This window comes from Anas acuta, chromosome 12 (assembly GCF_963932015.1).
Source record: "Anas acuta chromosome 12, bAnaAcu1.1, whole genome shotgun sequence".
Taxonomy (NCBI): Eukaryota; Metazoa; Chordata; class Aves; order Anseriformes; family Anatidae; genus Anas; species Anas acuta.
In genome coordinates this window covers 3,268,558-3,294,046 of record NC_088990.1, presented here as the reverse complement: position 1 = coordinate 3,294,046, position 25,489 = coordinate 3,268,558, and the positions used below count along the sequence as shown (strand labels likewise).

Here is a 25,489-nt window from a genome sequence, read left to right as displayed (position 1 = left end):
GTTAATTCACGTTTATCAGATGATAAATGGGCAGAACTGCAAGACGTACGAGCCCTCAGCAGCACAGCTCTGAGACAGCATCTTCCCTCGACTTGGACGCGCTGATTCTTGTGGCTCCCTTCCAGCTCGGGATATTCCATGACTCCCTCATGAGAGGGCTCAGTTCTTTCCCTTTTCACACTTAAAAAGCTCAATTCCAGATACCCAGGCACTACCCTGGGTGCCTGACCCAGGGTAAAACCCTGTAAAAGAAACCCAAAAAGGCTCCATGGTTCCCTCCATCCCCACCACAGCAGCCAGAGAGGGGAGGCTGGCCCCATGGCCACCAGCCCACGCTGCGGCCAGGACTGCACCGCGAGCTCTGCAGGCAAAAGGCCTTTTTTGAGAAGAAACACGAGCTTTTTTGCACGTGCTCCATCTGCTCAGGAGCCGCTTCTCCCGCAGGAGCTGGGCTGATGGGAGAGGCTCCAGCGAGGGCAGCAAAGCAAAGCGAGGTGCAGCACCACCGCCCTGCCCTGCCTCCGGAGGCAGGAATTTGGAAAAAGCACAGACCCGTGGCTCAGGGGAGATCAATAGTTTATTAACTTAAAGGTCGGTTCGCCAAAGCTCCGTCTTTGCGAGGGTTTGGTCCGCCGCTGGCGGTGTGGCTCTCGCCCCTTCGCCTGGCGGAGGTAAGCTCTGTCGGGCAAGCCCAGGCAGGGCGCGTCGTCGCAGCCGAAAACAAGCAGGGATTAGCCCAGCTCCGGGAGGAGGAGCGGGTGACAATCAGCACTGCGAGTTTCACTGGCAAGAGGTTTAACTCCTTAAATCTATTAACAATGAGAAATCAGAACATGCAGCGCAAGGGGAAGGCTGTTTACATACGTCTGGTGAAAAGAGCGTCTCGGCAAGGTCGGAGAGGATAAGGACGTAAGACAAGATTCCCCGCTCCCCATATAAAAAATAGTCTACAGAGGAAAACAAGGACTGTATAAGTTATTTAAAAAAAAAAATAATCCGTAAAACAACATAGCCAGGGATATTTTAAACACAATTATATGAACACCACATGACGCACTATTAAGAGAGAGCATGGAAAGGTTTGTTTCGGGGGAGGGTTTTGCAGAATTAAGAGCTTCCTGGCCAGATCCCTGGAATGTCTCTTTTTTTTTGAAACAGATGCCCGAGAAAAAAAAAAATCACTGCCGTGAACAGGAGGGTTTGTGAGAGGTATACCAGCAAACCGGGGGAAGGACGGTGATGCGAAATGCTGGGACGGGTTGGGAAGCCACCTTCGTTCAGCTCCCAGAGGACGGCTCTAGCTCCTTCCAGAACTGAACTAAACAGCAATTAGGGAGGGAAATTAATTTTACAGTAAGGCTGCGGCCCCCCAGGCTGCTCCACGTGGATGAACCCCCCTGAACCTCCCTGTGGACACACAGCTCCTGCCTGCCCGCGGAGCCGCCTCGATCCCTGGAGCTCCGGTTACGGCCACGCTGAGGGCTGAACCCAAACGGGGGTGGCAGGGTGGGCTGCACAGCCTGCTCCCGAGCCACCCAACTCCTCGTTTTCCTGCAGGTGCTGAGCACGGCGCTGGCTGCGGGCAGTGCAGGGCGCTGGCACCGTCACCCAGCAGGGCTCAGCCCCGGCTCGTGTCCCAGCAGCCAGGATCCCGCCAGCCGCACACATCAGTAGGATTTCTGCGAAGAACCAAGCTTGGGCACACGGATCACGCCTTGCTCCCTGCTCACGAGGAGTGTTTGAGAGTATTAATATCACCGCCTGCACGGTGCCTGAGCGGGCTCGGTCATTCGGGCTACGATCCGATCTCTGCTCAACGTATTGCTATAGGAACGAGCTGACAGTGATATTAAAGCTATCAAACTTACGAGGGAACGCTTGACAGCACCATGTAAACTCTCCCGAAGCTGAAAAAATAAACTTTTGTCCTAAACGTTTGGCGAAACTGGGCTGGCAGTCGGTGGAAGTCCTGGATGCAGCCGCTGAACTTTACCCGGCCATGAGACACGTCTGACAGCAGAACTGCACAAACAGCTTCTTCTCACACAGCTTGTTGGATTTCACCATCTCACAGAAAGTCTTGTCAGCTGGCGAGGCGAGGAACAAGAGAAAAAAGAGAGCAGATTAACATTTTAAATAAACAAACATCGCACGGAACAGGCGGTGCAATTCGTTCCAGTGTTTGCGGAGAGAGAATTGCAAAGGAGTCGCTTCTTAAGGGCATCTTTCACGGGGGTTTGATGAAGGAACAAAGGAGCTTTGCAGAGAGTGGGAGAATTAGCCCCGAGACTAAAACACAGCAAAGTACAAACGCTTGGATAGGGTTGAGCAACAGGCAGACATCCAGCAGCTCTGCCAGCGTGCCCACCGCAGCCGTGCCCCGGGAAGCCGGCAGCTTTGGGCTTTACCTTACAAAGGGAATCCCCAAAAACCCTCAATTTTTGCAGCCAGGGGTTAGGCCACGGGCTCTTACCGTTGGTGCAGGTCTCATTGGTTACACAGGAGCCGCCGAGGAGGCTGAAACCTTCCTTACACCTGATGCAGGTCCCGCTGGAGCCCTCGCAGGCCGAGCAGTGGTCCTCACACCTGGGGACGAGACCCCGCAGCGCTGAGCCGGCCACCCAAAACGGGGAAAACACCGAATCCTAACCTTCATCCCCTGTAAAGCCAGCACGTGGGCTAAGGAAACCCTCAGCAGGCAGGGATTATGCTGTGAGACAGCTCCTGGAGCCCCCATGGTGCTTTTGCCTTTTGCCCTCCCCTGGCCCTAAGGATGCTGCAGCGGGTCCCCTGCGGCACCTCCGGCCCCATGCTGGGCGCAGGAACGGGTTAATGCCACAGCCGCAGGGCAAAGACTCTGGTTGAGAGCTGGAATATTTGCCTAAATATCATCACCCTCCCTCCCACGCCTCCCCAAGGAGCCTGGGGCCAGGGCTGAGCCCCTCCACGTAGCCCTAAGACACCTTGGCTGGGTGGCTCTTAAAAATAATAAAAAAAAAATAACAAAGAGGAGGGAGCCAGCTCGGCGCTGCCTTGCCCTATGGATTTATTTCCCCGTAAACAGCCCCAGCTGCGAGCCGTTTTCATTCCTTTTCATTTAATTTTGTATTTTGGTTTTGATTTTTCCCTCGTTCCCCACGGGAGGAGGCACCGTACCTCTTGCAGACCTTGCTGGGCAGCCCGTGGCTGTCGGCGGGGTAGAAACCCTCCCGGCAGGAGGGGACGCAGCGCCACTGGGGTGCGGGGGCCTCGGGGGAGCAGGGGGTGCACTCTTCCTCGCCTGGCCCTGTGGATAAACAAGATGCTGACGGGGTCCTGCACCCTGCTCCCACCCCAAAAACCCAGCCGGCGTCCTGCCCTGGGAGCCCTCTGCGGCTGGTTACGGGCTCGGCTGGGGACATCGCGTTGAAATCCCCTCCCCGTTCCCTCCAGAGAAATGGTTACGTGGGAAAAGGAGAGAGGAAAGGGCTCGAAAAAAACCCTGTGGTGAAGTATATTTACACTGCCTGGAATAAGAATTACAAAGGAAGTCGTTTTCTTAAGGGATTAGGAGTCCGTCCCCTTCCTCGCTCGCCAACGGGATCAATAAATATTTGGGGTTTAGTCCTAGGCAATTGCCCGTGTGTGATGAAGCCTGACTTGTCCAGAGATCACATTATCAGATCCATGATGATGCTGAGAGCAGACACAAGCACAAACCATGGAAAATAGTGGGGCTTTCAAACGGCAAAAAAAAGGCAAAATTCAGGCAACTTGGGGACGTGGGTGGGTGTGGGGAGGGCAGGGCCCCGGGGCCAGCACACGTCGGGCACCCCACATTTCTACATGCTGCCGAGCCATCCTCCATCCCTCCGGGGGCGTTTCACAGCCTCCCCCGCAACCTTATTAAACCAAAGCACCTGGCTTCAGAGGGGAGAGCAGGAAATAAAGAACGGCTCTAATAAAAATCGAAAAACTCCCTAAAAGCCTTTCCAACGGGAACACATCCCAGCACCTGCAGCGTGCACGCGTGGGAGCCAAGGATGCTGCTGAGCTGCGTCCCCGGGGCGCTGCCCCACGGGCACGGTTATCCAGGGGGGTGGAAGCAGGGAAAACAACGCAGCCCAAAGATTTGGGGTTTTCACGTGCAGGTGCTGGGGGTGAGGACGTACCTGTGCCAGCGGGGCAGCTCTCGCACCGCCGGGGCTCGCGGCTGAGGTACATGGTGGGCAGGCACTCCGGCACGCAGCTCTCCCCCGCCAGGCTGCCAGCAAAGCACAAAGGACGTTGGCACCCACACCACGGGCTGCAGGGACCCGAAGCAGCCCGTCCCCAGCTCTCCCTGCACCCCGGCTGCTCCCCGAGCACGGCACCGTGGCCGTACCCCGCTGGGTGCAATATTTCGGGGGGTGCTGGCAGATCCGCAGGGGCGCAGAGGGGGTGAAGGCGTAAAACCTCCCCCCGTGCTGGTGTTTTACCTGAAGCCGTCTTTGCATGCAGTACATTTATCCGGCTCGCCCAGACATTTTTTACAGCTTTGGTGGCATTTCAGACAGCGTTTCTGACCTTTCCAAAGGAAAAAAAAAAAAAAGAAAGAACAACCAAAGAGGTGAGGATGGCACCTGGACAGGGATTTGCCATCGGTGGGCAGAGCCGCACAGCCCAGGGATGGGACGTGTGGCCCCCCAGCAAGCCCCCCGTGCCCTTCTCTGCCACTCCGTGCTACGAATTAATACATTTAGCAGGCAGCTAGGATCATTAATAACAATTCCCTCTAATTAACAGCTCTGAGTGGCCACGTTTTGCCCCCTCCATCCTCAGGGGCAGCAGGTTGGGGCTGTCCCAGAGCCAGCGCAGGGCAGCGGAGGGGATTTCTCCTCCTGCAAACATCGTGAGCACACCTGGGGGATGATTTACAAGTGGTTTACGAGCTCCCTTACGTTCCTCGGCGTAGAAGCCGGGCGGGCAGAGGGGCAGGCAGGCGCCCATCTCGGGGTGGTGGTAGAGGCTCCTCTTGCACGCCGTGCACTGGCCGGGGCCCCTGCCCACGCAGCTCTCGCAGCCCTTGTAGCACCGCCGGCACCTCCGCGCTGCCTTGTCGCCAAAAAACCCCGCGGGGCACGAGCTGACACACATCCTGGGGGGGGAGAGAGGCACTGTGAGCTCCGTGCTTGGCCCCTGACTTGGTGTTGAAGGTTTCCCATCCCTGCCCACCCCGCATCCGTCGCATCCCGCACAGCCCAGAGAGCGGCGGAGCCTTCCCGAAACGCTGCATCCCCCTCCCTGCCTCGTTTTCTTCTTAAGGTTTAGGTTGTCTTGGACGCCGTGGCTCTGAAACGCAGAGCTGGGGATCCTCCAGCCCCGGCTTCAGCAGGACAATAACAAACTTCCCATTTCGGAAGTCATTTGGCACCTCAGCTCTGTCCCTTGGGCACCGACCCCAGCACGACTTCACCTCCAGCTCCATGTCCCCCAAACCACCCTACCCCGGGGCACAGCCCCCCCTCGATGCCTCCCCCATTTCCCCTCCATCCCCTGGGCTCCCTGCCCCGTGCAGACACCCCACAGCCCCTCACCTGCCGCTTTTCACGCTGCCCAGGCTGTAGTGGATGCAGTTCAGGCACTGGTCGGCACTGGGGCCGTCGCAGCCCTGGTCACCGCACTCGGGGTGGCAGGGACCTGCGGGTGACACCAGCTCAGGCAGGGGGACCGAGGCTGAGGAGGGACCCCCGCGGGCTGGGAGGGCACAGCCGGTCCCTCCCCGGGCAGCCGAACACGGGGACACATCTCACTGTGCACACCGGGGTGGTGGGCAGGGGATTTTTTTGGGTTTGGGTTTGTTTTTTTTCCTCCCCAGCCGCCCCCGGCACCAATTTGTGGCGGCAGCGCCGACAGGCTGCCTTTTTTTTTTTCTCCCCACCTTCTAATTTCGCCATCCTGCTGCCCCACGCACCACTCCTCCTCCCTGCCAACCCCCCCCAGCCCACCCAGTTCATCCCAGTTTGCCTTTTGGGGGTTCTTGGGGGCTCTTACCCGCGTACTCCTCCTCCTCCTCCGCCACCTCCACCTGGCCCTGCAGGAAGGCCGCCCTCGACGGCTCCATCTCCGGGGCCTCCGGCGTCCTCACGCGGGGCTGGGGGCTCCCCAGCGTGTTGTAGGGGTGCTCGGCCGTCCCGTAGAAGAGGAGGCTCCACTCCTTCAGCTTCCCTGCGGGGCACAGGCGCTGTCACCCGGACCCACCCTCACCCTGACCCACGCTGCGCTCCGAGCTCGGTGCCACCCAAAGCGCTGACCCCGCACCCCAAATTTTACCCCAATTGTGATAAAATCCCTTTTGCCTTTGACTTTAAATTTTCACCTCCCAATTTCACAACCGAGTGCCTACAAAGGGCAGCTCCCCACCGGCGGCAGAGGGAAGGTACCAGCCCCGGCCACGAGCATCTCCCCGTCCTTCCCTCCCGTTTCGCCCTCTCTGCTTCATTTTTACGGGGTGGTTTCATGTGCTCCTTTTGTGTTTTTTTTTTTTTTCTGCACAGCCAGGTAGGGCACAGCCCTGGGGCAGCGTGCAGCTCGCTCCCCTCGTGGGAGGGGATCAGAAATACCAGCTGAAAACTAAACCCGGGGGGCAAAGCAGCTCCGAGGAGGGGGGGGGGGGGCGCGTTTCGGTGCTGCTACAACGAGTTCAAAAAGATTTCGGGCTCGTGGCAGCAAACAGCAACGCCTTCCCGAGCAATTAACCCCCACGTGCCAGACAGCGGCGTGGGTGAGGTTTTTAATTTGCTGCTGGCTTTCTGGCAGTGCTGAGGTGAATCTGCACGCCCCCACAAGGAGCTCCAGCCCGAGGCGCGATGTTTCGTGCCCCGCTGCCCCTTTCCTCGGGGTGGGATCCTGCACGGGGCTGGGGACAGGCAGGGGGGGCCGGCCGAGGACAGGCACCCCCTGCCCGCATGGTGGCAGCCTGAGGGGCACTGTCCCCTCGTGCTGCTGTTGCACGACCGGCCCACGCTGCAGATGTCCCAGCAGCGAAGCCAAACAAACACCCAAAAATTACAGCTCTCGCCTTTCCTCCTTGTGCCTCGGTACGGTTTAATTTTGGAAACCTCACTCTCGATTGCAGTAAATTCACCAGGGGGGAGAAGGAGGGGGGACACGGACCTGCTGCTGGCTCAGCCCAGCCTTTGCACAACAGCGTTTGGGGTTTTTTGCCCACTTTTGGGAGCCCCCCCCGGGGTTTTGCGCCCTTACCTTGCGCGGTGGGGCTGCGCACCTGGGACGGCGTGTCCTGGATCTCCAGCGTCCACTCCCCCGCCGCCCTCTCCCCCCAGCAGTGCACCGTCATGAACTCCCAGCCCTTGAAGCCCTCGTTGGAGTGGTCGAAAACCCTGCAAGGAGCAGCACGAACACCGCAGTCAATCAGAAGAGGCGGGTGCTGAATTAAGGATGCGTTAAAACACCCCTGCGCGCACCAACCCTTGTGCGGAGCCCCCGCGCGCGCGCTCCCCACCTCCCCAAAAACCTCGGGCAGGCTCCCTTGGCTGCTCTCACCTCCTGGCCAGGAGCTGCGACCTGGTCCCCGCCGGCGAGATGAGGCTGATCTGCAGGTCCCCGCGGCGCGGGTGCGCGATGCTGAGCCGCACCACCACGTGCTCCAGGTACTGCACGTGCTGCTCGCGCTGCTCGCTGCAGGCGCTGCTCAGGGTGCTGGCGCGCAGCACGTGGTCGGGGCGGATGTACCTGCCGGGGGCAGGGGGCAATCCTCATCAATAAACCCCGCTGCTACTCCCCAGCACTCAAAAACGCCAGGCGCCAAGGCGATGGCTGCTCCTCGCCGATTAAAAAACCCTTTTGAATCCCACCGATGGGAGCTGGGAACCCGAATGCCATTAACCCTGGGTAGAAATGGCTGGAGCGAGGGGTTAATTATGCTCATGTTAAGCAGAGGGCTAATTAATGAGACCAAATTTGGGATTAGTTCCTTCGACTCCTTCTTAACACTGCGTTCCCATCAGCAAACACCTGGCTGTGTTTAAACCTGGCCTCGCGCTGCCCCATGGCAAAGAGCAGCAAACCATCGCCTCCTCCAGCACCACGCAGGGGGAAATGCTGAATTGCTCAACGGCAGCGAGCTGCTTTTGAACCGCCTCTAAGATCTACGCCTCGTGGCTTGCAAGGGCGCTTCTTTATTGCAATTACCAGCGCAGCTCCTCTCCGGGTTGTAATTAGTGTCTGTATCAGATAAATAGTTTCGTGCACACACTTGGCTCCGAGTCCCTTCCTGCTTTGCATACTCACAGGCACAGAAAGGGAGGAATAAACCATCCCCTGTTGGAGCTGGTCCTGCAGGACCTCCTGCCCTAGTGTCTCAGACACCAAAAAAAGAGGAGAAACGTCTCTGGCTTGCCCACAAGGCTCACACTGACCCCAAATTCACAGCCGCAGTTCTCCCAAGGTGCCCGCCACTCACTTGGGCACCCTGTCCAGGCTTCCCACGCAGACGTGCTGGGGGGGCACCGTCTTCCACTTCTTGGCTTCCACCACAATAGCTTCTGCATCCACCAGCCCGAAGCCATATAGATGGCTAACTGGAAAGAGAGAAGGCTCAGAAACCCCCCGCTCTGCCTGCCAGACCCTCCTCTCCTCCTCGAGCATCCTCCGACCGGCCGGGGCAGGAGGTGCTCCAACACACGGAGCTCATCGACCTGCCTGGCTTACACCCCAAAAATACCCCAGGAAAACACCGGGAGCAGCCCGTGGTGGGATGCTGCTTGCCAAAAGGGACATCGAGTGCTCACCTTTATGCCCTGCTCCGTTGGTTTTCCAGTCGGCTGCCCGCAGGTGCACCGGCCGCGAGGTCCTGACCAGCAGGTGCTGGACATCCCTCCAGGTGAGCAGGGGGCTGCAAGGAGACAGGGTCACGGCACGGCAGCAGGGAACCCAAAATCGGGTTAAAAAAGGGTCTTTTTTAAGCTCACGTAGAGCGTGCAGTGGTTATTTCCATGCTCACCCCCTGCCTGGGGGGTGCCCAAGCAGAGGGGGAGCAACCCAGGGATGCTGCGTGCATGGGTGCTGCAGGGATTTCTTCCTAGAAAAGGTTATTTAGCTCTCACACTAAATATATTTATTATATATATATATATAAATACACACACGTGGTGCTGCACATTGCGCGCTGTGTGCTTTCGGCATCACCCAAAACCCCAACCCAGGGATATTTGTGAAGAATTTCCCATGCTTGCTTTCCTGACAGTCTCAGCGTCTCGAGCTATGATGGATAGTGCTCTCAAAACAGCGTTTAGGAAAACAAAATTCAATTTATTCCTTCTCATCATAGCGGGGCCCGCAGCCTGAGCGCCTGGCTGTCAGCAGTTTCGGGGCACCGAGCGAAAACCCTGCCTTATCCCACAAAGCCCAACTCTCCACCAGGCGAGTGGAGAATTAGCTCAACAACACACCTGCGGGGTGATCAGCTGCCAAACAACAGCCCTGCATCAAACCCGGCCCCAAAGGAGCAAACCAGAGCGACTTTGCCCCGCTTTGAGCCACCCCAAAGGAAAAAAAAAACCACTTACTTGGCTTCCAAAGCCAAGGCGATGATGCCAGCCACCATGGGGGCAGACACGGAGGTGCCGGTGTGGCCGTCGGTGCAGCGGTGCCGGAGGTCCGTGGTGACCTGGGGAGAGAGGAGCTGCAGCCCCGGGGTGCCCGAGGTGCTCCCGGCACCGACCCCAAAGCTCGGGGTTTGCTCACGGTGCGGCTCACGGGGAGCTGAGGTCTGGATACCAAACCCTTGCCACAGCATCAGCCCCAAAAAGGGTCTGCAGACACATCTGGCATTTGAGAGAACACCTATACTGACATTTGCCTTTGCTAAAAGGTGCAAGAAGTATTTAAAAATTAAAAAAAATAATAATGAATTTTGCTGTGGATCAGCTGGAGGAGAAGTTGGGGTGGGAGCAGAGCTGGCAGCAATACGCGCCCACGGGCTGGGGTTGAGCCACTCCGAATCAAACGCTGTCCTTAAAAGCTCCTTAAAAGCTCCTCCAGCTCCTTGCATCAGGCAAGAATTCCCATTTGCATGGGGGAAAAAAAAATAAAAACACAAAAGAAAGCCATTTCCAGCTCTTCTGTTTCAGGAAGGAGCAGGGTGCTTGAGCGCTAGCTCAGAAAGTGGAGGTGGGCAGAGACGCCCAGTTGGTTAATTGTGTTTTTTTGTTTTTTTTTAAAGGCTGCTGGGTTTTGAGTTATCCTGGTGATTTCTGGAGGGGATGTGGCACCCGGTTCCTGCCCGAGCTGCTCGCCAAAACTGCTGCTGCCTGGTGCGCCCACCTGCAGCACGGCGAGGGCTTTGGCTGGGCTTAATGCATCCCCGCCAACCGCCTCCATCCCTCCTCTTCAATCTCTGTCTCAAGCTAAAATCCTCCAAAGTCCCCATTTTTTTGCTCTTAACAATAGGAAAGTGAGCACAAACTTTGGGGGGCAGGCGAATATTTCCATTTTTGCATTTTTTCATGGGGGAAAACTCAGATTTCGGAGCTCTTCCCAAGCACGAAACAACCGCAGCCGCACCGGGCAGTTCCACTCTCACCCAAAAAAAAAAAAGAAAACCCAACCAAAACCCAGAACCCAAGCAAAACCCACCCGCCACGTCCAAGCAGCAGCCAAACTCACGATTTTCCGCTCGTAAAAGGCGCCGCTGCTGTAGGTGGTGGCCAGGGTGGAGGCGCACTCCTCCAGGTACCAGGGCTTGTAGCCGTTCTCGGTGGTGCTGCTGATGGAGATGGTGTAGATGCTGTTGGTGTAGCCATCGCAGGAGCAGTAGTCGCCCTCCCGGCCGCCGTTTCCCGACGCCCAGACAAAAATGGAGCCCAGCCCCCTGCGACCCTGCGGGCAGAGAGGGGAAGGGGTGAGGAGAGGCGAGGTTTGGGTGGGATGAAGGTGGGGAACGGCACGGGGACGAGGGGACGGTGGTGGGGCGCAGCCCTCGCTGTGCTGAGCATCACCCGGGGTTTGGGGCAGGATTGGGGGGCTGGTGAGGGCACAAGGATGGGGTCAGGATGAAAGTACCGTTTTTTAATTTTTATTTTCCCCCTGTGCAAGAGCAGCTGGGTAACCCCACCCCATACGTCCAGGAGGAACATCACGACCACCCCCCAAACCCTGCGCCTGCTTCTCTGCAGCCCACGGAGCCCATCAGGAACGCACCCACCGCCCACCCAAACCATGCGAAAGCTTCCTGCGAGGCATCTTTAAGGCTTTTTTTTGTTTTGTTTTGTTTTGTTCCTCCCCCATCGCTTGGCAGGAAGATCTGATGGAGCATCCCCACCGGGCACGCCTGCGGCAGCCCAGCGAGGGGATGGGGACGGGAGCGGCCGCGCAGACCTCCCCGGAGCCGGGGAAAGTCCCGGGTGGGAACAGCAGCCCTGCTGCTAACGAGGGGCCCCTAATGAAGCTGGGGCCCCTAATGAAGCTGGGGGTGCAGCACAGGAAGCCCCCATTCACTGTCCCTTGGGTGGTGCCTTATGGCACATCCCGGTGCTTGGGGACATCCCGGAGCACAGCGCACGTACCGACGCCGACCGGCGAAGCCCAGCCCCACAGCCTGGTGTATCCCGCTCCTTTTTGCTAAAATCCCCTTCCCCGAAATGGCTGCTTCCCTCTCCTTTCTCCGCGGAGGCCGGGAGCAGCCGGGGCGAGCCCCATCCTCCCCGGGGAGCTCGCCCGGGCAGGTCCGGCGCTCGCCTCCCTCCCACTGCTTGGCTCTGCCTCCGCGGAAAAAAATGTGAGGGCAGAGGAATTCGCTGGGCTTCCTCGTGTTCCCCAAGCACTCGGGGAGAGGGCTGCTTTGCTACCTGCTCCCCAAATCAGGGCAGAGGCTCCGAGCTGCCCCTGGTGCTCGGGCTCAGCCCGGCTCCTGCCCTGCTGTACGCAGGGTTTCGCCCCCCGGGCGCACACCGAGTGTTTCCTAGTGAGGGGGGACGGAGCTGTAAGGAAAACAGCCACCACGAAGGACATGATCGTGCTGCCCCGTGTCTCAAAAAGCTTGCTGGGAGCCCTGGTCCCAGTTTCTCAAGCTCCACGTGTGTGGATGTGGAGATGGACAAGCGGCACGGACACGTGGATGGCTGCGCACGGTGGCCACCAAGAGCCATCAGCAAGGAAGGCCCCACTGGCTCGTGGCAACACTGAAATAGGAATCACAAGCAGACACCCCCTAAACCACTCAAAACCCTTCCCCAGCAGAGATTTGGGACCAAACCACCAGTGAGACACAGCCGTGCAGCGTCCCCTCCTCCTGCAGCACTGCCAGGGCTCGGGCAGCCGCCCGGCAATGCTTAATTAGCACCAGGATAAATAAACCCCATTAGCTCAGGAGCTAACAAGGTGTGGCTGGAGGAGCAAGAACCGCGAGGAGAAATCACCCCGGCACGGCCCTGTGGCGAGCAGATAAAGGTTATTTGAACGTTTCCATTAAAAGCTCGATTTGAAGGATTTATAACTCAATTACAGCCGGTGGCTCGGGCTGAAGGTTGCCACCGTCTGCCTACGGCTTCCCTCGTTATTTACGGGGAGGTGGGGGGCAATTAAGGGCTGTGCATGCGGGATTGGGGTGCCCCATGGGGACAGGAGCTTTGGGAACCCAAATCAGCTCGGTACCAGCTGGGAACACCAAGCTGGGGCGCGCTGCCCCTCGCCAAATCCTGCTTCACCCCAAAAAACAGGGGAAATAAAGGCAGGGAGGGCTCAGGGCGGGTAGAAATGGGCACAGAGGGCACCCAGGGGTGCAGGACCCATCCTCACCCCAATCCTCCCCCCTCGCCCAACCCCTCCCCGCTGCTCTCAGCCTTTAAATCCGAGCAGATTTGGAGAAATCCTCCCGAAACGGCGGGTCCAGGCGGGGACCCCGCTGCCGCCGGCTCCCTCCCGCATGGAAAAAAAAAAACAAAAAACGAAAAAAAAAAAAAGCTCTAAAAAGCAGCCGGCTCGCTGTATTTACACGGCGTGAACTCCCAGGCACTTCAATGAATTCCTCTTCGGCCCCGGCAGGAAATCAAGTAAATAGTGGGAAAACCACCCCACCCTCCTGAGAGATAACACGGGCAGCGCGGCGCAGGGACAGGAGGAAACCCAGGGAGGAATTGGGTTGGGGAGGCAAAACCCGACCCCAAGCTGCCCCAAAAAGACAGGAGGAGCCCACCCTGTGCCCCCCACCACCCCACGTACCCACTGAGGGGCCACTGAAGGGCTTTGCCCTGTGATTTTAGCCAATATTTGGCTTTAAAAAAAAAATATTAAAGAAAGGGAGAGCTTTGAGGACTGAATCTGAATTTTCCCTGCACCCACGTGAGCCAGCGCCGAGCCCACCCCTCCAACCCCTGAGCCCTGGAGGACCCTGCAGCAGGACCTGCTTCCCACCCCGGCCACAAACCTCAATTTTGGGTGGAAAAACACAGAAACACTGCACGTGACCCCCCGGGAGAGGATAACGGGGAGCTGGGGAGGGTGGAGAGGGGGAGATGGAGAGGCTGCGGGTGGGGGGCACCTCGCCGTGGGGTTTCCCCATGGGGTGCTCTGGGTTGGAGCATCCCAGCACGGGATGCTCCGGCCACGTGCGGGGTCCCACCGCCACCGAGTCCCTCGGGGGACCGGGAGCCACCAGAGGGGGATTTGCCCCCGGGGTCGGGGTTTGGGGGCCGGGCAGGGGTCCCGCGGGGCCGGGGAGGAGTGCCAGCGCGGCTGGGCGCTGCGCGATCCACACCTTTTTAATGCCATGCTCAAAAGCCTGCTTGGCCAACAGACCGGGTCCATCAACTGTCTTCCCGTCATCATCGGGCCCCCAGCTCGCGCTGTAAATGTCAATGTAATCGGGTCTGATGCCAAGCGACTTCGCTTCGACAACATCTGTTACATCTCCATCTAACATACGAATGCCTAAAAGCACAAAAACATCAGACGTTAGGGGCGGGATGGCTCGCGTGGAAAGCGCAAGGCTCGCAACCGAAAGGCCCTCGGTGGTGGTGGTGAGGGGCTGGGAGCTGATTTGGGATCTTTGCTCCTGCTTGCTGCCCTGCTGGCTTCATCGCCAGCTGGGGTTTTGGGAGGGTGGCGAAAAAAATCAGCTCCGTCAGGGCTGGGCTGGAGAGATTTAGCAGGGGAGAGATACGCTGCCAGCCCCAAACTCCCCGTGCTAAAGGCTTGTTCTCCCCTTTTTCCCCTTTTAACTCAAGAACCCCGCTGTCCCTGGGTGTGGGCAGCATTTCCCAGATGCTTGAGGTCCCCCAGTGCCGCAGGAGGACCGGGACCCCCGCTTGTGCCCGTCCCCGTGCCCCTATCACCACCGGGACGGTGCCGGGGGCAGCAGCAGCCCCAGGAGGAGGCTGCACGGCCGTGGGAGCATCGCCCGCTCCCAACCACTGCAGGAAAAGCCAGGAAACAAACCCACAGTCCCTGTAATGCCACTGGCACACCTCAGGGACACCGACCCCACGGCAACGTGGCCAGGAATCGACTGAGAAGGGACATGAAGGAATCGGGACCGCAGGCTGAGAGCTGGGTGAAATGATGCCGTCGGCATCGGCAGCTGGAGAGGGACACGAAGTGCCTGTCCCAGGGCCTTGCCATCATCCCAGAGCCTTGTCATTGTCCCACAGCCTTGTCACCATCCCACAGCCTTGTCACCATCCCAGAGCCTTGCTATCAGCATCGGGGGCAGCCCCCAGCCCGTCCCCACCCCCCCCCCAGCACCAGGAGAGCCAGTGCCAGGAATTTCAGCTCCGCGTTTCGCCATCCGGGGAGACTCCAGCTTACAAAACCACGCTTCCCCCTTCCACATGTGCTTTTCTTAACGAAAACAAACGCGGGCAGATGTGGTTACAGCCGCAGCTGCGCTCTGGACCACGGTCAACTCCAAGACATTTTTCTGCCGCTGTCCCCAGCCGGCCAAAAACAAGCTTCAAAATGCAGGAGGGGGGGAGCGCAGCGGCTCCCGAGCACTCCCTTCCCTTTCCCTGCCATGTTCCCTTCCTTTTCCTTGCCGTGTGAATGAGAAGAGGCGAGGGGAAGAGGTGGGGAGCGGGGCCGGGTGCCGGCACCCAGCGCCAAAGCAGCCGCGGGATGGATGCCGGGTCCTGAGCACGCCCCAACAGCCCCCAGAGCCCGTTCCTGCTCCACCCCGCAGCAAAATGCAGCCCGGAGGGAAAACCCAGCCCCGTCCCAGGGCTGGATAACGGAGGCTGGAAGCTAAACAGGCTCCTTTCCACGCAGGCAGTGACAGCAGCCTCCAAAACAGGCGTCAAGGAGGGAGAGGAGAGGCGCAGGAGCCCTTTTTGGGGCACCCCGATGGATTTCGCCCCCGGCGCACGACGAGCGACGCAGGAGCGCACACGCACGAGCCAAGGAAGGAAGCAAAATGAGACAGGACCCGTAACAAAGGCACCAAGCAGCTCATCTCCACGGACACCCCCTGGGGAAATGGGAGCAGCCTTTGCGACCCTGCTGCCCCCCCCGGTTGCCCTCCCCAGGACGACCCCTTCCAGCGGGGCTTTCCCAGCACGGGGACCCCACGGCCAGCCCCGCACCGAGGAATTTCCAATTTCCCCATGGGAAGCAACTTCCATGCAACGCTGGGATGCGAGGGATTGAGACCCCGGGTGCTCGGGGCCAGGATCCCAACATGGGGGTGTCGGGGGGGGCGCAGACCCCTTTTACCAAGCCCCTGTCCTGCCGTAGCCCCGCCAGGATGAGGGCCTGAACCCCCCCACACCCCCGCAGGCGTTTTGCTTTCCCCACCAAGGTGTGGTGGGGTCCCCAGACTGCTCCTGAGCGGCTCATTTACAGACGTTGACCCCACAGTGTGCTGGAGCCACCACACAGACCCCCCCCAAAAAAGACTTTTAGGGCAAAACCCCTCCATTCTCAATCAGCCTCACGGTGAGGGCACGACCCCAGCAGCAGGTTTCCACCCCAAAACACAAGAAGCCAGCATCCCCCCAACCCCAGGTCTCCTGTATGTATCTGGGGACCCCCACCCTCCCCACAGCCCCCCCAGACTCCCTGCTCCCCCCACCAGGATTTTCCCAGACGCTCAATAATCCACATTGGTGCCAACATCACCAAGCGCAAACCCTTCTCCTGGCAAAAATTCAGAGGGGGACAACACCCCACCACCCCCCTACCCCTCCCTGGGAGCCCACCCCCAAGCAGGACACCCCTTGGGGGGGGGACACAAAGGGCAGGGAGCCGCGGGCAGCGCCAGCCTCACCTCCGATGCGGGCGTTGTAGGCGATGCCCACCACGCAGTACGAGTTGTTGGCCGCCGCCGCCACCTCCCCTGCGCAGCGCGTGCCGTGCCTGCGGGGACAAAAACCCCGTCAGCAGACGTCCCACAGCCAAGGAAAACCCCCCCCAGCCCTAAATGACTGGGCAGTGGAAGAAAGCCCCCCAGGAGCTGCAGAGCCCTTACCCAAAGCCCCAGCGAGGGATGGGGACGGAGGAAATTCGCTCCGTGCGTTTTGCGCCCCAACGCGACTCGCTCCCGGCGGTGCCATTCGGCTTTTCCCTTTCCCACCCGCTGCCACGGCCCGGTCCTGCTTTAACCAAAGCCCAGAAAGTGTTTGAAACTTTATTATTATTATTATTAATTATTATTAACGTACTTATTCTCGTTGCTGGCATCGTAGCGCGGCGTCGGGTCGTGGTCGTTCCCGTTGACATCGTAGCTTGCCAGAGGGTCCTGAAAAGGTTTTACCATTAGGTCCTGCTTGTTGGCACAGCAGCCCCCACCCTGCTGGGGTTTCCTCAATCCCCAATTTTCCTTCTTAAAAACATCCTGAGCATTTCAAAACCCTCTTCTCCCAACCTCTTGCTGCACAAGCTGCGGCTGTGCTCAGGCTCTGAAATCGTCCCCAAATTCCCCCCTAGCCCCGGCACCGGGCGCCCCACTCACGTAGTTCTGCAGCAGGTCGGGGTGGTTCCTCTCTATCCCGTCGTCGAGGATGGTGACCACCACGTTCCTGCCGGTGTAGCCCCGCTGCCAGGCGGCGAGGACGTTCATCTCCGACCTGCAGCGGCTGCCTCTGTCCCCGCAGTGCTGCGGGCAGGAGCACAGAGCCTGATTTCCAGCCCACCCAGCTCAGAGCACGTTTAATCCCCTCCAAAGCGTTTTGCCATCCCGCTCCTTCCACCTAACTCACAGATTTGTTACAGCCTCACCCCGTTGATCGACCCCCCCGGTAGCAGCCGGCCCAGGGAGCGCCACCTCCCCGTTTTTCCTCCTTTCTCCCCGTTTTTCCTCTTCTCTCCCCTTTTCAAACACTTCAGGCTCTTCAGCTCTCCAGTTCCCATTTCCTCCCTGCGCTCAGCCTTAAACAAATTTCCCTGTCAAACACAGATCGATGAGGCAGGCAGGAGGAAAACCACATTGCCAAGAGATGGCTGCGGCTCTACCAAGGGGAAAAACACCCACGTGGGGACCACAGCCCGGGGATGCCGATGCCCTAAAGGCTTCAAACCGGCCCCTCCTGGGGCTGGAAGGCTGGGGGGCGGTGAGGGGACACGCACCAGGTACCACATGTTGGGCCACACCGGGTCGTTGAAGGGCAGCGCGTGCGGCTCGCCGCGGACGTGCCTCTTCACCCGCCGCTTCACCTCCTGCTGCTGCAGCCAGTCCACCTGCAAGCACACGGAGAGAGGCTTCGTTTCAGGAGGCCAGACGGCCAGACAGACAGAGCTCAGCTCCTCCTGGGCTCCAAGCCCGGGAACTGATCCCTCTCACGGAGCAAAACGCATCGCCGGCGAGCGCGTGCCTCAACCGTGCCGGCTGAGCGAAGCCTGGAAGCACGCACGGGGGTCCCGCTGGAGACAAAACGCGTGCTGCAGCGCGTCCTCGGAGAAGCCCGGCTGCTAGGAGGGGCTCAGGCGCTTGGCTTTGCTCTGAGCTCATCCTGCTCCCAGCTGCAGAGCCGAACGGGACAGCAAAAAGTGCCCGGGGGCTGCCGGCGGTGCCAAAATGCGCCCCAGGAGGGCATGGAGGCACCCCGAGGTCTCAGATCTCCCGAGGTTTGAGGCAAAGAGACAAACAAGGCTGGTTAGGAGCAGTTTATAAAACATAACCAAAAGTTTTCTTTGTGCTGGAGCAGAAGGAAAAGCTTATCCACGGAGCCAACCTCCCCCAAAACCTTTTGCCCCCCACGGCTCATTGCTTTCGGTGGCGCTGGCTGCCTTCGTGGGGATGGCTCAGCTCTTCGGACGAAGGTTTTTCAACAAGCATAAGAAAAACCCAAAAGGCAAGGTTTTTGCGTGGCTTATTTACGCGGGAGCCGCCAGCTGAAGCAGCTTCTCCTCGCCTGGTTTATGGCTTTATGGCTGTGATTTACTGGGATCAAAGCGGCCGGGGGAGCGGGGCGTATTGAACCAGGACATTTCCAGCCTCGAGCTTGGGTGTTAAACCAAGATATTCTCCAGGAAAATAAAAACACATTGAAACAAACGAGAAAAAAAAAAAAAAAACATAATTCATACGAAAATATCTCCCCGTAGCGCCTCGGCTGCTGATAGCGCCGCTTTGGTTATGCAGCGATGGGTTTGAATATGGGAAGGGAAAATAAAAATGCAACCGCACGGTCTGGTTTAAAGGAAGATGGATTAAATACGGGAATGTGCCCAATTCCATGGCTTTTCTCCTCAAAGCAGTGCTCCCAGGCCGTGTCTCCCAGCCCTCGCCTTCGGATGCGGCACCTTCACCCCAAACACCCTGCAGCCAGCGCGCGAGGCAGGATGCGCCCCAGAAGCCTTGCGTGGAGCAGATCTTTATTTTAATTTAATTCACTGTCAAATTGGTGGCATCGCCACACTGATTTGGGGCAGTCGGTGCCAAAATTGATGCCGCCGGCATCCGAAAATGAGCAGCAGCAGCAGGAAGGAGCCCGGGGCCAGCCCTGCTGGGGGCTTGCGAAATTCCCAGCGGCTTCCATCAGCCCTTCACGGGGGGGGAAGCTTCTCGGAAATTATACAAGGGAAAAAAAAAGAAAGAAAAGAATGGCTTTTTGCTGCAAGAAGCGGCCCAAATTGTTACGCCACAGTCCTGAGCCCGGGGTCCTGGCTCGCTGCTCCCTCCCAGCCCTGCTGGCCGGCCCTAATTAGCGCTAACGAGGCACCCGAGGACCAAAGAGGAGGTGCAGGCACCACGGAGCCGAACCCTGGCTGGGGACAGGGGCAGCTTTTGCACCACTTTAGGGTTTCCAGGGGGTGAAAACCAGGCCACAAACCCCTCACACCTCCAGGAAAGCGACAGCTTGGCTCGTTCAGCTGGAGACGGAGCAGGTAAAACAGAGCTGGGACAACGCAGGTGGCTCCAGCACGTGCCCACGAAGCCCAAAAAGCAACTGGAGGGTTATGGGGTTTGCTATGGGGTTGTGCCATCCCCTGGTGCTGCTTTTCTATTAGAACCCGCCGCAGTAATTGGCTTTTTTGGGCGCCAGGCACGGGCTGCAGCTCACAGCATGGTGCAGCCGTGCTCCGTGCGTCTTCTCACCACCCCAATCTGCCCCCCAAAAAATCACTGGGTTTGCTAAATCCTCCCACCCCCTGCCGTGCCGTTTGGCTGACACCATCCCCACGGGGAGCAGCCCCCAGCTGAGGCTCCATCACCCCAAAAAGGGGTCTCTGGGGGGGCAGAATTTGGGTCCCTGTGGGGATCAGCACCGCAGGGGCTGGCATGCTTCGTCTCCATCCTCCTGCCAGTGCCTGGGGGGGGGGGGGGGGGGACACAGCCCCCACGGCACCAACCCCCGTGGCGGAGCAGACCCATAAAGGCCGGGGCTGGAACAATAGCCCCCTGGAAGCCCCGAGACGGGGAACATCTGCAAACGATTGAGCCGAGCGCGCCGGGGCTGTGGGGTTCCTGCAAGATTTGTTTCCATCTTCGCCGTCCCGGCCCGAGACGCCGCGTTTCCCCTGTGCCTCGCGGGGCTTTTTTGGGTTTTGTGCTCACTTCATCCACGCCGTGCACGAGAACTCGGTGCCGTGCAGATGCCAGGACACCTCCGAAACGAGTTGGAAACACGCAGGGGAAAAAGGGGGAGACAGCGTGCGCCAGGAGGGCTTGGACCCCGGGTGGCGGCCAAGAACAGGAGCTCCTTGCTCCAACATCAGCCCGTGGAGCTCGGAGAGCTGAGCCTCAGCAGCCAGGAAGCCAGCTGGCTCGGCTTATAGGGCAGTGGTGCTCCCAGACCCCATTAAACGGGCGCGTTTCCATCGGAGGTGGGAATTTCGCTTGCTCCGCTGCCTCCCCGAGGGCGAGCGGCTTCGGCACCTACACAGCCACCTCCCCGGCCACACCTGAGGTTTTTCTTTTTTCCCCTCTGCACCGCCCCGTGCTCGTCCATCCCGGTCCCCCCCCACCCCCCTATGGCTTTTGTCAGCCCAGCTGCAGCCCCAATCCCTTCGGGTGCTCGCTGTAGGACGAGGCGAGGCGCGGCACGGCCGATGATTTCACGCGCAGCAACCCTGGAGACAGCAAATGTTGTGGCAACTGCATCAACACCCTGCGCAGGGCAGCCTCGCTGAGCCGGGAGGGGTTTTTTTGGGTTGTTTTCCCCCCCTTTTTCTTGCTCCCATCCTTCGGGCAGATGTTAGCATTTTGTCCTTTCCGAGGATTTTTCACCCTTGATTGCCTTTCCCCGTCTTAAACGGGGCTGGGATCCAGGGGTAACGCGCTGCCATCACCCCCGAGCTGTGGCTCAGAGCATCCTGCGGTGCTCAGGGAGCTTTTGGGGTTTTATGGGGGAGATTCGAGGGTTTTATGGGGGTCCCCGGGGCCCCCCCAGCCCCCTACCTTGGGGTCCATGCGCAGGAAGGTGTGCGGGCCCCGGCTGCTCAGCGTCGAGCGCTTGAACGTCTTGCTGTGGTGGAAGTGGTAGTAGTTCTCCAAGCTCCCGATCTGGAAGAGATTTGTTTTACCAGGGGAGGTGGGCACAAGGCTGATACCTTTTCTTCTCAGATTCGGGAAGCCCCACACTCCCCCGATAACTTTTTGTCCCTATTTTTGGGGCAGAAGGGCCCCGCTTTTGCGGGAAAATGCGGCAGCACCCTGTGGGCACAGGGATGGGGTGACCCCAAAGTTGGGACATCCAGGGCTGTGCCAGGCGCCTGGAATGACCAAGGATTTCCTCCCATCCCCTGGGGGTTGGAAATTGGTGCAAAAAGCAAAATAAAATAAAATAAATAAATCCCACCCTGCAGCAAAGAGCAGTTGCAAAATAACCCCGCTGCTGGCTCCCAGGGGGTTGTCACCACCCCTCTGGCATCCCATCTGCGTCCCCAAGAGCCACCCCGTGCCGGAGCTGGGCACCGCAGGGACCAGGGCGAGCTGTCCCCACGTCCCCGTGTCCCCAAATCCCAGGCAGAGCCATGCAGACAGGGGCTGCTTCCACATTCAGAGCCCTTTACAGCTCCGCTTTGCAGCCCCACTCCATGCACTCGGGAAGGTGCAGGAGGAGTCTCAAAACTGCCCAGATTTTGGGGAAGCTCAGATGCTCCTGTTCCCCTGTTCCTGTTCCCTCATTCCCGTGGGATTTATCAAAGGAAAAATTAAAAAAAGTAAATACTTGTCCCAGGGGAGCTACGTGGAGAGGAGGAGGGAGGGAGGTTGGGCCTGGGGACCTCCATGGGCACCCTTCAATGTAAGATAACCTAAGGAGGAAAGCTTAAAAATGGGATTTCCACCTAAAAAAAACCTAAAAGTGATGGAGGCTGATCCCTTCTGGCTCGCTGGACGAGCACGGACACCCTCCAGCTCCCTCCTGGCAGCCCAGCACCCCAAAAGGCTTCAAAGTTCCCTGGGGAAGGGTGGAGCGGAGACCCCTCCCGATGGGATCACCCCACGAATTTCATTCCCAATGCTAAGAAGCGATTCGGCCACAAGGGAAGCGCTTTTCAGGAGCCGTGCACCACCAAGTTCAGCACCAGAGCTGGGCAGAGCGTTTTGGGGCCAGCTGCTCCCCTCCCAGCACCAGGCAGGTCCTCGGGCACATCCCCGGGGACGGATCCAGCGGGGGTCCCCAGTGGGGGTCCCCTGCCTGCTCGTGCCATGGGGACTTGGTCTGCTCCCCCCCAGGGTCCCAGCTGCTGCCTCCTGCCTTCAGCAGCCCCAAGTGGTTGGATTCAAGCCTGGAGCGATCCCACTGAGAGCCAGCACCCCCCAGATGACAAAAATTCATCAAAACCCCAAATCCATCCCCAAACAAGCCCTGCCGTGGGCACCCACATCCAGGACTGCCATATACATGGGAAACCTTCACGACTCACCCTGCTGGCCACCAAACAAGTTAAAAATGGGGCAAATCCCTGTGGGGACAGGGACGGGGACGGGGCCAGGCTGTGCCCCCCGGGACACAGACACCCGGCCCCTCGCAGCGCCCTGGGCCTGCCCCAGCTCGCCCCGGGAGATGGAGGCGAACAAAGGGCTGGGAGCGAGCAGGGGGTGTCGGGGGGTGTGTGAGGTGCCCCTCCTGCTGCTGGGCTGTTGGCTGCTCTTATAGAAAAGCCCAACAAGCAGTGTGATCCCCCAGCACAACCCCAGTGAGGTGACCGAGGGCTTTAGGGCGCCTTGGGTATGGGGACACGCAGGGGGACCCGGTTTTGGCACAGGGCAGCACCCAACACGGGCACCTTGGGGAGCCAAAAACAACCCCGAGGTGGCAATTCCCAGCCGGGGGGCTGCAGGGCAAGGTCCCCCATGGCATTGGGGCTGTCCCCAGGGAGATCCCGGAGAGGGGTTGGGGACGGAGAGCGGCCGAGGGGAAGCCCCCGAGGTGCTCGGGGGAGGCTGCGCCAGGATCACCCTGATGCAAGCGCAGAAATATTTCCCTTGGTCCGCAGCCTGCTGGGGCAGAGGGAGGGACACGGCCACGGGACGCCGGCGTGTGGGGTCAGGGGATGCTCCTGCAGCCAGCGAGACGGCGAAACCCCAAAGCTGGGCTGGGGTTGGGCCGCTGGGAGCCGGGACGAGGGGGACGCGCGCCCCAGGCAGCCCCATGGCGGAGCGGTAATTAACGCCCAGCCAGTAATTAAAGCCGGGGCTCTCCCAGGAGGTAAAGCTGGGGAGGAAATAGCACAGGTAGGGGGCACAGGAGGGTGCTGGCCCTATTCTGCGCCCCCCAATTTGCCTCCCCCTTTCACCGCAGCCCCCTGGCACTCGTTGCCCATCCCAATAGGGCCGGGACGGGGACAAGGTCGGACTTCCCACCCTAGGAGACACCTCCAAGCGGGGTGTGGGGGGGTCACCCCAAAACCCCACAAACCCCACAATCAGAGTAAAAACCACAAACTTAAAAAAAAAAAAACAAACCCACCCAGAACAGGGGGGGGGGAGGCAGCAGCACACCCCCCCCGCGCCCCGCAGCTCTCCCCAATCCGCCGCAAACTTTCCCAAACCCCTCGACCCCCCAAACCGAGACCCCACGACCCAAAAAGCTCCCCCAAAACCTCCCCCCTTTACCTGCCCCAGGCTGCGGTACCCGTAGGCGGCGGCCAAGCGGGCGGCTTCGGCGGGGCCCCCCCGCACCCTGACGGCCCAGTGGTTGGTATAGACGGGGCGGGGGGGGTCGGCAGCCACCCCCCGGGCACCCAGGGCCAGGGAGAGGGCCAGGAGGCAGAGGAGAGAAGAAGAAGAGGAGGAGGAGGAGGAGGAGGAAGAAGAGGAGGCAGCAGCGGGCATGGTGCGCGCCGCGGGGCCGAGCTGGGCGGAGCGGGGAGCGGCGGCTTTTAAAGCGGCCCCCGGAGCACGGCGGGGGCGGGGGGATGCTCCGGGAGGGGTGGGGAGGGACCGAAGGGGGGTTTGGGGGGGGGTTTGGGGGGGGTTTGGGGGGGTGGGGATCCGCGGCGCCTTGTGGCTGGGTGCTGGGGGGGCTCTGGGGGGACCCACCGCGGGTCCAGGACGCACGGGGATCCCCCCCTGTGTACCCGGGGATCCCCCCCTTCAGGGTCCCGTATCCCCAGATATCCCTCCCATACCCCCAAATATTCCCAAGTACCATCGGGTATCCCCCCCCATCCCATACCCCTGGGTATCCCCCCCATCCCATACCCCCAGATATCCCCCCCATACCCCTGGATATCCCCCCCATACCCCAAAATATCCCCCCCATACCCCAAAATACCCCCAAGCACCCTCAGGTATCCCCCCCATCCCATATCCCCAGATATCCCCCCCATACCCCCAAATATCCCCCCATACCCTCGGGTATCCCCCCCCGTCCCATACCCCCAGATATCCCCCCCCCAGTCCCATACCCCCAGGTACCCCCCCATACCCCTGGGTATCTCCCCTCCTTTGTGCCCCCCTTTTTCCCCCCAAATCACCCCCCCATGTGTACCCTTCCCGCACCCCCCCGTGCACCCCCAGCCCTGAGCAGCCCCCAAATGCCCCCCCAGCAGCCCTCCCCACACCCCCCTTAAGCACTGCACCCCAAAACCTCCCTTCACCCCCCCCACTTGTGTACCCCCAGACCCCCCCAGCATCTCCGGTGGCACCCTGCGCCCCCCCAGCACTGCCCAGCCCCCCTGGCAGCCCCCCCAGCCAAACCACTGCCAGCCCCAGGGGGCTTCAGGAGGGGTTTGGAGGGGACCAAGGTGGGGCTGGATGCTGGGGAGCCCCCCAGGGGGGTTCAGTCTTTACGCAGAGGCCAGCCTGGGTGGGGGGGCTCTGTCCTTGGTGTCCTGGCTGGCCGGTGAGCCCCCCACCCCCCCAATTTTCGGCACCCAGCCTGCCAGGTCGTGGTGAACCTGACCTCGGCGCTCGATAAATCGGCCGTGGGTGAACTTCGGCCAGCTCGGGAGCTGCCCCCGGGGGAGCTGCCCCGCACCACAGCGGGGTTTGAGCTCTCTCTGCCTGGCCCCGTGCCCCAAAAACAGAGCCACTGCCGTCACTGGGTGCCCTTAACCAATTTAAGGGGGATTTACGAGGTTTCTGTTCCGCACCACGGGGCCCAAACCATCCCCTTTGCACCCTCGAGGGGAAATTAAATCCGTGTTACCCGCAGAGGCAGCGCTGCTGAGGAACACCTTTTGGTTTCCAACAAAAAATATGGGTTATGAACCGCTCGCATCCCTGCTTTATGGTTTTTTCCTCGAGTTTCCCTGTTCGTAGGGCGATGGACAGAGCTGGTGGGCGCTGTGCGTGCAGAAAGAGCTGGAGGAGCCCAGCAGGAGGGGAGGCGAAGGTGGCCTGGGACTGCTGGCCGGAGCTGGTGCCCACGGGTGCCCCCCTCTCACCGCCGCAATTTCACCATTCACCGCTTGCGCCCTGCTGATTTTTCACCCCAAAAGTGGAAAAGTTGGGGGAAAAGGGCTTCAGCTGGAAGAGCAGTGGCTCTGCTCTGCTCCGCGTGCCAGCCAGGGAGGCGCCGGGTGCTGGCTGACCCTGGTGCTGCCCGCGAGGCAGACTTTGGCCCCGTGCGCTCTGCGTCGTGGTGCGCCGGGGCAGAGCCTTCCCCTGAACTCTTTTTTCCGTGCT

At 59.8% G+C, this 25,489-nt stretch overlaps 1 protein-coding gene across 2 annotated transcripts; it reads right to left on the bottom strand.

Moving 5' to 3' along the window:
* Positions 1 to 559: 559 nt before the first annotated feature.
* On the bottom strand, positions 560 to 23,733 carry PCSK6 (proprotein convertase subtilisin/kexin type 6). 2 transcript variants are annotated; one of them, XM_068695478.1, is made up of 21 exons: positions 23,474 to 23,728; positions 20,810 to 20,914; positions 17,536 to 17,646; positions 16,922 to 17,065; positions 16,632 to 16,708; positions 16,238 to 16,326; positions 13,736 to 13,908; positions 10,648 to 10,860; positions 9,549 to 9,649; positions 8,772 to 8,875; positions 8,444 to 8,561; positions 7,525 to 7,713; positions 7,225 to 7,361; positions 6,013 to 6,186; positions 5,556 to 5,658; positions 4,920 to 5,116; positions 4,458 to 4,545; positions 4,152 to 4,243; positions 3,157 to 3,286; positions 2,474 to 2,586; positions 560 to 2,087 (listed from the first exon to the last, which is right to left on the bottom strand). In XM_068695478.1, the coding sequence occupies exons 1-21, from the start codon at positions 23,690 to 23,692 to the stop codon at positions 1,990 to 1,992; spliced, it is 2,775 nt and encodes a 924-aa protein (XP_068551579.1). In that variant the 5' UTR covers positions 23,693 to 23,728; the 3' UTR covers positions 560 to 1,989. The 2 variants fall into 2 exon arrangements, with proteins under 2 accessions (XP_068551579.1, XP_068551580.1); XM_068695479.1 differs by lacking the exons at positions 560 to 2,087; positions 2,474 to 2,586; positions 3,157 to 3,286; ... (4 more) ...; positions 6,013 to 6,186; positions 7,225 to 7,361 and having other exon boundaries at positions 7,531 to 7,713; positions 8,444 to 8,557; positions 23,474 to 23,733.
* Between the last annotated feature and the right edge of the window lie 1,756 nt (positions 23,734 to 25,489).

Coding starts and splice junctions, on each gene's coding strand:
- PCSK6 (XM_068695478.1), bottom strand. CDS start 23,692: ATGCCCGCTGCTGCCTCCTCTTCTTCCTCCTCCTCCTCCTCCTCCTCT. Junction 9,650..10,647: donor CCTTTTACGAGCGGAAAATC/GTGAGTTTGGCT, acceptor CTCTCTCCCCAG/GTCACCACGGACCTCCGGCA. Junction 4,546..4,919: donor CGGCTTCTACGCCGAGGAAC/GTAAGGGAGCTC, acceptor TCCTTTGGAAAG/GTCAGAAACGCTGTCTGAAA.